Here is a 9,670-nt window from a genome sequence, read left to right as displayed (position 1 = left end):
GAGAGTGGGTGGCTGCTCAGCAAGAGGTTTGTGTGGCGGTAAATAACAAATAACTGCAGTTCTAGCAAGTGCTTGAGAATAAGTGCTGTAGCTCCCGGGTTTTGAAGGATCATTGACATGGCCATTTGTTGTGCTCTGACAACAATTTCCTGCCTTTGTATCCGCTGTCGGGAAGAAACTGCCCACCCAAGGCCTTGGCAGATAATGCTGAGGCCCAGGAGAGGTGCCTGCGTTCTTCCAGGCTGCTTATCTGGGGCCGAACACCAAGCTTTCTCCTGTCAGTCACTTAATTAAGACTTGTCTGTCAGATGTGGCAGGTGCAGCCTGCTGTATGTTCCTATCCTGCTGTTTCCCAAATGGAAATGTGCTGTAGCCTTAAAGAGTGTTTGTTTCTGGGTTTGCTTTTACTTTAAAGTATTTGAACACTTTATAGATCAGCTTGTTTGTTTCTTTGATTAGGTTTTATTTCCTTCTTTCTTTGAAAGAAAACGAGGGTGTTACAAAAAGCTCCAAGGACAGTCTGCACTCTTTTCCCCATTCCATCATTTTCTCCTTACAATTTTTCTTCAAAGAACAAATAATACAGTATTCAATGCATTGAAACTGCTCTGCTAATGGAAACATGGCCTGGAGCTGCTTCAATAACATGGTCCATGAAAGCCAAAAGCATTGAGCTGTCTTAGATGGGCACTGGGGAAACATTCTTCTATGGGAGTCTCCCATTATTGCTGTGTCCTGATGGTTTTGACATACATGAGGATTACTGCCACAAAGATTAAAATCTTCTGTGCTAGGTCTTTGAGTGTCAGCTGGATTTGTCCTCAAAACATTGGTTTCTTTGCCTAATACAGTGTCTCAGAACTGGCAGAGTCATTACACAGAATTAATTGCCCTGTTCCCTCATGCTGGGACAACTCCTTGACAGAGTCTGCCCTCTCTTCTGCTTGGAGTGGTTTCTTCCTAGCTTGCTATCCCTCTTGTGCCCCTGCTTTCCTCCCCAGTAGCCAGGGACATAGGTGACGCTCCCCTCCTCTTCCTGTGGACCCCCTCATTTCAGTTCCACACCTAAAGTCCCTCCTTCCACACTCCCTAGAGCCCTGTCTCCTCCGATAAATCTTCATCTCAGCTCCACAATTTATTTTCACATCCCAGTTCATCACTTCAGAGAAAGCACTGATGAGAAAAGTCAGCAAAGGTCCACACAAACCAGTCATTATTTTTATTGTGTCTTTTGGCAGCAGGGTTTTTAATGTTCCCTTTATGCCTGCCACAGAAAGTGCATAACGGCGCGCGGCGAGCCTGATATTTTCCTGAGATTTCTTTGCAAGTCTGGCAGCGCTGAGAACATTTCTGCAGGTCTCACCCCTCGCCATGCCATAACCATTTGTGAAAGCAGCGTTACCACCCCGTCCAGCCCACCGCCAGCTCTCGTGGTTAGGGAAACACCACCCCGTGCGTGCTGACACCCGCAGCGGGCATCCTTGAAGGATGCACACCGGTTCCTTTGGAGAACCAGGCGGGTGTGTGGAAGGGGGGGGTGGGAGGGGGTGCTGCCAGGCCAGGCCCCCCTGGCTGCGGACTACAACTCCCGGCGTGCCGCAGCAGCAGCCCTCCCGCCTCCTCTGGGCTCGGCGCTGGCCGGCTCGGCTCGGCTCGGCGCTGCCGGTGGCCGCGGCGGGGTAGGTGGCGTGCGAGCCCGCGCGTGTGCGTGTGCAAGCCCCGGGTGTGCGTGTGCGAGCCCCGTGTGCGTGTGTCCGCCGCGCCCCGCCAGCTTTGCCCCGCACATGGGGTGCTGCGGGTGCCGCGCATCCCCCGGGCGGTGCGGGCTTTGCGTCGGGGTGCGGGGAGTTGGGCTCCGAGGGGGGGAATAATGAATTAATTGCTGACCGGGAGCAATCTCCGCCCTTGAGCCCTCGGTCTTCGAGGCGGAATTGCGTTCCCAAAGCTCTTAATCAAACGGGAGATCTGCTGTAGGAAAGCGCTGCTTTTCCCGTAGGATTATCAGATTTCCACCGGAGAATGCAGATCCTGGATTAGGGGGCTGCGTGGGATTTGCGTGTTTCTTTCTAATTAGTCTGCGTGTCTGCGGTTAAAATCTTTAATTCGGAAAGGGGAAGTTACTTGCTGCTGAAAAATATAGATGCCTTTTTTTTCTTCTTCTTCTTCTTTTTCTTTTTTTCTTTTTTTTTTTTTTTTTTTTTTTTTTTTTCCCCTGACATTCGGGCTACCCCGTGCTCTGTAGATGACTTACTGCCTTAATTGGATATCGGTGTCAAAGGTTGATTAGACTCCCTAATAGATTTTGGATCTGCAAGAGGATTGCAGTTTTAAGTTCGTGGTTAAAACAATTGTGTTTGCCATCTCCCCTCGAGCAGTTGAGAGGGAGGCTGATGTATTGTATTTGTGTTATCTGCTCTTCAGTTTATTAACGTACCATCAGGAGGTTGTCGGGCTTTTTTTTTTTTTTTTTCTTTTTTTTTTTTTTCCTTTGCTATTTCATTTGCAGACTGAAAAGAAATGAACGTCAGAGGGGATTTGTTTAATCATTTAACAGCTGACACAAGCCATGTCCCTAACAAAACGTTGCTGAAAGAGTAGAAGATTTCTGGGATACGGCGGCTCCGGTACCATGAAACCACTCCAGCGAGTCAGGGGCAGCGCCTGCTGAAGGATGCAGTAGCCCAGGAGTCCGGGCTCGCTGGGACGAGGCCGATGGCTTGCATGGAGCTTCTCTACCTGGCCGAGGAGAGCAGGCAGGGGTCCCTGGGCACTGCTGCGGGATGGAGCCTGCCTTCCTCTCCCTATGAGCAGCAGCAGCAGCATGAGGGGGGTGAGGTGGACCCCAGAGCAGCCTCTGCCGTGGCAGCCCTGCACTGCGAGAGGCATTGCAAGCCCTCAGAGAGGGGCCCTGTGGCTGAGCCTGCCCCAGTTCCCCTGTCCTCCGCCTTGGGCCCCTCGCCCTGGGAGCAGCCAGCACCCCCCAGCACCTCCCAGCCTTGCCACCTGCCCGAGAGCTTCCCGGGGGAAGGGGACGCGGGCAAGAAGAAAGCCTGCTGCTGTGCCCAGGAACTCGAGACGTCATTCACCTATGTGGATGAAAATGTGAACCTGGAGCACGCAAGAAGTCCCCCTAGTCCAACAGGCTGTCGGGATGCTCCTCAGCAGCGCTCCTGCCGGGAGCTGCCACCCGAGTGGGCGCATGATTCCCCTTCCCTGGTCTCCGAGGAGGATGACACAGCCTCGGAGGCGGCAGCTGGGAAATCCGTGGACTATGGGTTCATTAGTGCCATTTTGTTCCTTGTTAGTGGGATTTTGCTGGTGATCATTTCCTACGTGGTACCCAGAGATGTGACTGTGGATCCCAACACGGTGGCTGCCCGAGAGATGGAGAGACTGGAGAACGAGAGCGCCAGGATCGGGGCTCACTTGGACCGCTGTGTGATTGCCGGGCTATGTCTCTTAACCCTGGGGGGAGTGGTGCTCTCCAGCCTGCTGATGATGTCCATGTGGAAAGGGGAGCTGTACCGGAGGAGCAGGTTTGCATCCTCCAAGGAGTCTGCAAAGCTCTATGGGTCTTTCAATTTCAGAATGAAGTCTGGTGCAAATGATAATATGCTCGAGCTGTCGTTAGTTGAGGAAGATGTGCTTGCCGTAGATAATTAGAGTGGTCATGATTTTTAAGGCAGCGTTTCTACGAGAAAACATGTTTCATTAAAGAAAACAGATGTGGCTAAAGATAGCTGGTGATGCATTTATTTGTCTGACAAGAATGTTTTTTTTCTTGAGCTCTATAATCGAATGTTAGCAGTATATGAGCACTTGTTGTAAAGGGAAAACATGCCAGAGAAAAAGCAATTGATATGAAATAATGAAAATCACTAAATAAAGAGAGATTTGTGGTGAGTAGGTTCTGTAGGTAACTCCTTTATCCTAGCATAAAACATTCCTTTGGTGTCTCGCCTATATAATTTTCTTATTACTCCCATACAGAACAGGAGTGACCTTGACACCTTGGAAGCTGTTAATTGTTGCAGTCTTCAGAGGGATTATTAACAGCCTACTTGATGTCATGTTAAAAAGTGGGACCAATAATCAAATAGGAAGGCTGATGTTTTATTAAGAGAGATGCTTTTTTATTTTTTATTTTTAAGCTTATCCCTTATTTTCTATGAATGAGATCTAATGGAAAAAAAGACCACTTGTTCATGACTTACCACAAATCTCCCCTATTTTCAAACAATGGTACAATTAGTGGTGATTACTTAAAATACAAAGATAAGAAGCAAAGGGCAGGGAACCATATGGCTCATGATGGTATTGGTGAGAGACAAAAGTTTCTTTCAGCTTGAGGTCAGTGGTTCCATTTCAGTTCAGATTAGCCATGATTGATAGTCATTAACTTCTGATAGCTATAGTGGCCCATATAAAAGAAGTTTAGTTCCTGGTGGACAGATGTCTTTGTATGAAAACTGCCATAACTTGAATTAACTGACCTCTTGTTAGGAGTCTCAAAAGACCCAAAGAGTAAAAAAGCATCGGGATGCAGAGACTGAACACTTCTCTTTCAGTATGGATGCCAGAAGAAATTCAAGCTCAGCTGAAGGGCTTTGCTTGTACTGGGCCTGTCTGCATCACACTAGTCCTTTTGAAACTTCAGTTTTATGTCACTAGGCTGCCAGCCTTCTCATAACTGGAAAGAAAAGGTCAGGAAGGAGCTTCTGGGGCTCGTTCAATATAAACCAAATTATTTATAAAAAAATAAATTGTCAGGAAATACTAAGGTTAAATATCAGACAGGTGGACTGTCTGATATGGGACTTAGTTAACACAGAGGATGATCAAGAATACATGATGCTATTTTTCACAGTTACATAGCAGGATAGCCAAAAACCTGTACTGCTGATGGTATTTACTTTAGTGTCAGCCTGTTTGTGTGGAGCATTAAAGTGGTGTTCTTGTGATGCTGGGAAAAACAACAAGGATTGTTGTATGCACTGCTGTCATTTCGTAGTGAACAGTGGTTAATATTATATATGTCCTAGACCCTGCCAAAGCCAGGCATGAGTGAAGAGCTCTGTACAGACCCTGGCTGCAGAGTCATAGTAGAAACACTTGTTTCACTGTCACAGCCTTGTCAGTCATGGTTAAATCTCAGATATCGGGAATATCAACTCCTTTACAACTTCTTTACAAATGAGACTTTTTCTTTCCTGTTGTGACATATCTGAGAATAATCTTAGGAAGGGTGGCAACACGAGAATAACAAAAAATCCTCCTGCTCAGGTGGTGCTGGGACCTGGTGTTTCTGACATTGCTTTCTCCCAGTTAGAACTTCCAGGGCTTCTGGGTTTCTTTCTCAGTCTAGTGTGACTGGTAGAGATCATGAACACTGCCCTGCTCTTTTTCAGGACAGCCTGATGTGAGGGTTGGAGCACACTGGCTGGTGTGACTCGGAGCAGCGAAGGGAAAAACTGTATTTTATACCTGAATGAGACTGTTTATGGTCCCTTCCCAGCCATCATTATGTGTGCCAAGGGGACCATCTGTTTTCTGTCTTCTGTGTCTTAATTGTGCCCCAAATTAATGGATATCCAAAAAATTGGATTTTTCAGTCTGCAGAAATTACACAAGTGGCATGAGGAAATGTGGGGTCCTCATGCAGAAAAAGACCAAACACTGTTCTGCCACCTTGTTCCTCATGCCCTCTTTTGTCTGTTTGCATCAGGAGGCACGTGCCACACCTGTGCCTGGCACTTGCCTGTGTTCTGTCCCTTGTGCTCACTGCTAGTGGGTGCTCATGTAGGTGCCCTCAACAGAGAGCTGGAGAACCTGCGCTGCTCCAGGTTCATGCCCTTGGTCGCTGTAAATAGCGTGATATATCAGGTTTTAACTTTGGCCCTGCGAAAGAGATGCTACTTAAATGTTATCTGTTCTAACTCCTGCTTTAGCTCAGTGTTAGCTGGCAATTAAAGAGCAGCCTTATTCAGCAGTGCTACTGCCTAGTAGATGTTATTACCAGTTGCGTCATGATATAGAGCGTGTCTGAGGGCAGGAACTCACATTGGCCAGCATTTCAGCAGTTATCTTGGGAGAGCTTACGTCCCTCTGGGTGTGTCATCAGGGATTCAGGACTGAATTTCTAGGGTGAAAAGAAGAGCTTACATATATAAGGAGAAACCTTCAGCCTGTTGGGATCAGTGAGAATATGGAGCAAAATAGCCCAAGAAGTAAGACATGTAGGAGGAAGGCTCCTCATTAGCTGCCCTTTGCCTGCTCCCAGGTATGAGGGCACTGCCTGCAGGGCCTGTTAACACCACCTGAGGTGGGGTGGTGGGGTCAGTGCTGCTGCTTGTCCTGGTCCTAGGACCGGAACCGATGCCATGGCATCCAGAAGTGCAGAGAAGGCTGTACCAAGCAGGAGGGCAGACGGCAGGGGCGGTAGACATTGTGGGGCAGAGGATGGATGTCATGGGGAGCAAAAACACTTTCATCACCCCCCACCCCTAACAGGAAACGTTGTACTTGGCAGAAGCTCTAAAACTGAGGCTGGCAGTTTTGAGAGCCATTATTTTTATTTTTTAATGATACATATGCATAAAATTGGAGTACATTCCATAATTGCAGAAAGATGACAGCTAACACTGTAAGGATCACAGATTTCTTGTAGGAACCATGGCATGCCTTAATGCTGGTTATTAGCACTAGAAAAGAGCGTGTTCCCTAGATTGTCAGTATATTATTATCAAGTGAGAAGTTTTCTGACACTTTGTAAAATGCCTGTCACAGATCATAAGCCTGCAATACCTAAATGAACCCTCAAATTTTCCCTGAGCATTTTAAGGAAACCTAAGTCAACCTAATAATCTAAATATACACCACAGAGGTGTAAGGAATAATAATAATAAAATAGCAGAACTAATGCAGTTTCTTTATTTTGGTATTAAACTGTGCTACAGAAGAGGTGAAGGCAGGCCTTTAGAGGACAGAGTGCAAGAGTTCAGCAGATAAATCTCTCAGGACATTTCTCTGATCACCAAACAAACGAGAAGGCTGTGTCGGTTGGTGGTGTGATGTAAAACCTCTGGACTCTCAGGTTCTAATGATGTACAGTGCAAGAGAAACCAAAATGCTTGCTGTCTGGTGGTTGGTTGTGGGAAATGAATGTATTAGTCAGCTGCCTGGTGGATGAGTGTCCACATCATCCTGGTCACAAACGGCAGTACCAAAGGCTGAGGCCAAGGGAGATTAATTGCCTGCCCATACACCCTAGCAATTTGATTTCCCCTACTCAAAATGTAAATGCTTTAAGGGTACATGTGTGAGGAAAATTGTATTTTTCCATCACCTTGGCTAAACTTGTTGCATGGGTCAATGGAGGGCTGTGAATTTTAGGGCATACCAGGTGGGTTTTAGGCACCCCTTGGAGCATCCTAGAAACAAACCATGATTTGTGCTGGGGGAGGAACAGTTTATTCCTGACTGACCCTCACAGCAAAATGTGATGTTTGCCCATTTTCTACCTCATGACACGTCAGCGGGGGCTGCCAGCCCATGGGGACAGGCTCTGCCCCAGCCTCTGCCTCCCCGCCGAGGGAACGCGAGGCCTTGGCCGGGACTTCTCCCTGTACCCTCTGCTGCTGAAACAGCTCCCCGGGGACCGGTTTTCTGTTTCTTTTTCTCAGTCAGAAATTTATGACAGAGGCTGGGCCATTTGGGAACTGCTGAGAGCTGTGCCACGGGACTCTGCAACCCAGAGAGGTCCGTGGCGAGGCACCCAGCCCAGCTCTGGCCCAGCCGGCCTCACCTCCGCACTGCCAGCCCGAGGCCTGACCCACAGCAGGGAAACCCGAAGCTCTCTCCTTGGAAGCTATGCTGGGTTGTTGCTGGTTTTGATATGTTTACAGTTTTTTAATCTTTGTAATTCTTTTAAAAATATGTCTGTAATGAATATTGAGTTTACCAACTGGGAAAACAATGGCTTTAATCTTGTAAAACTCCTTTTTGACCCACACAAGGGTGAAACATCACAGTTCATCGTGAGCTTTTTGATTGTGCATTTGATGCCTTATTATAATAGCAACAGCGTTCTGTACAGATTAAAAAATAAAAATCTGTAAAGCTGATCTCTGGTGCCGTGGTTGTCTTTGCCCTTCACTGAGCTGCTGATCACAGTCAGAATGTGCCAAAGCATGCAGGCTTTAAAACTTCACTACACAGGTGTCCCACCTAACTCCATATTTCCAGAAAATAGAGAGGAGGGAGCAGCCAGGGCTGTGCAAGCAAGTGGCTGGGGGAACTGAGGCAGTAGGTGGGTGTTGAGTCCCTGCCTGCCATAACCATGCACGATGCAATGTTGGGACCATGTTCTTACCCCAGCTGTGCCGCGGCTTGCTCCTGGCTTGTGCTTTTTGTTTTTCCCAAAACCCCAGCGCATGCCAGCTCAGCACCTCACCCACCCTTACCAGCCTTTGCTCCCACCCAAATGCAGTACGAGTGTGTGGCATGCAGGTCATGCCTTGCAATGTTTCTTTTCATATGCTGCATGACAGGACCAGACCTCTCCCTGCTGCTGTCGTGTTAATCAAAGCATGCGTGGGAGCGCCGCCGATGAGTCTGGATTCAGGTTGGAGCAGGGGCTGTCTGTTTCTGTTATGAGTTTCCAGAGTACCTGGTGCATTAGGGCCCCCATCCCCTATTTGGGTTTCAGGCTGTTGCTGCCATAACAGTAATAAAAGTGTCCCTGAGGTAACTAAATTGACTGCAGTAAATTGCACTCGTGCCAGATATAGCCTATGGTGTACAACCCATGGTTATTAAGAGGTTAAGAGAGTAGGTGTATTTATAGATATGACAATCCATCAGCTTAAAGATCTGGGAGGCTTTCTAACTGAAAGCAAACATTAAATTATTTGTTACTTGTTTTTACAGGATTCTTTTTAATCTTATCTTTTTACATGTTGAAGGACTCATCATCATATATAGCATGTACAAGGACTTCTTTTCTCTTGAGCATAAGTCCTGGCAAGGTCAAGAATCCTGGAAACTACAAGATTGATTATTTGATTTTTCTTACCAGCTTAAATGAAATTGTGGCTATTATACATTTGAATAAAACCAGACAAGTCAAGAATCTTTTTGAAATGTACACAGTTAATATTTGTTTGTGTTAACATCAATGTCCTAACATTTCTAGAAACTCAGCCAAATAATGCAATTGCCTATTAGATTTCAATACAAATCCAATTAAAATACTTTTGAGAACTTGCTGTATTAAAGACTTGCAAAGAATTTTCTTCTCGTGTAGAATCTTCCACCTTTACATATGGTAAAAATTCTGAGGTATTGCCATTAACTGAGTTGCACTTTGTGTGTGTTTGGTCGTCTTTTTAAATAAGGGCATTGCAATTTAAAACACACGTGTTTGTTCTTCACCTGCAGACCATCTCTGAAAGTGCTTTCATCTGAATGTATGCAGCTGCTTGAGAAGTGAGATCCCTGGTGGCATGATGCATAATGTTTACATAAAGCCTCCTGCACCTTGGTATCAAAGCAGTGTATAGGACACATACTGCCCTTGTTTTACAGATGAAGTGACTCACCTCCTCTGCCCAGAGAGCCAGCTGGAGCGCTGAGAACAGACACCAAGGCCTCTTAGGTCACAGCCCAGTAC

The 9,670-nt window shown here is 46.7% G+C and overlaps 1 protein-coding gene across 2 annotated transcripts; it reads left to right on the top strand.

Moving 5' to 3' along the window:
• The first annotated feature begins 1,456 nt into the window (after positions 1-1,456).
• Positions 1,457-8,123, top strand: TMEM74 (transmembrane protein 74). 2 transcript variants are annotated; one of them, XM_035318418.1, is made up of 2 exons: positions 1,457-1,679; positions 2,555-8,123. In XM_035318418.1, exon 2 carries the CDS (start codon positions 2,713-2,715, stop codon positions 3,661-3,663), a length of 951 nt encoding a protein of 316 aa, XP_035174309.1. In that variant the 5' UTR covers positions 1,457-1,679; positions 2,555-2,712; the 3' UTR covers positions 3,664-8,123. The 2 variants fall into 2 exon arrangements, with proteins under 2 accessions (XP_035174309.1, XP_035174308.1); XM_035318417.1 differs by having other exon boundaries at positions 2,507-8,123.
• The last annotated feature ends 1,547 nt before the right edge of the window (positions 8,124-9,670 follow it).

This window comes from Oxyura jamaicensis, chromosome 2, assembly GCF_011077185.1.
Source record: "Oxyura jamaicensis isolate SHBP4307 breed ruddy duck chromosome 2, BPBGC_Ojam_1.0, whole genome shotgun sequence".
NCBI lineage: Eukaryota > Metazoa > Chordata > Aves > Anseriformes > Anatidae > Oxyura > Oxyura jamaicensis.
This window is presented reverse-complemented; position numbering and strand designations above follow the sequence as displayed.

What these genes read in the sequence shown, in the direction of transcription:
- TMEM74 (XM_035318418.1), top strand. Translation starts at nt 2,713, where the DNA reads ATGGCTTGCATGGAGCTTCTCTACCTGGCCGAGGAGAGCAGGCAGGGG.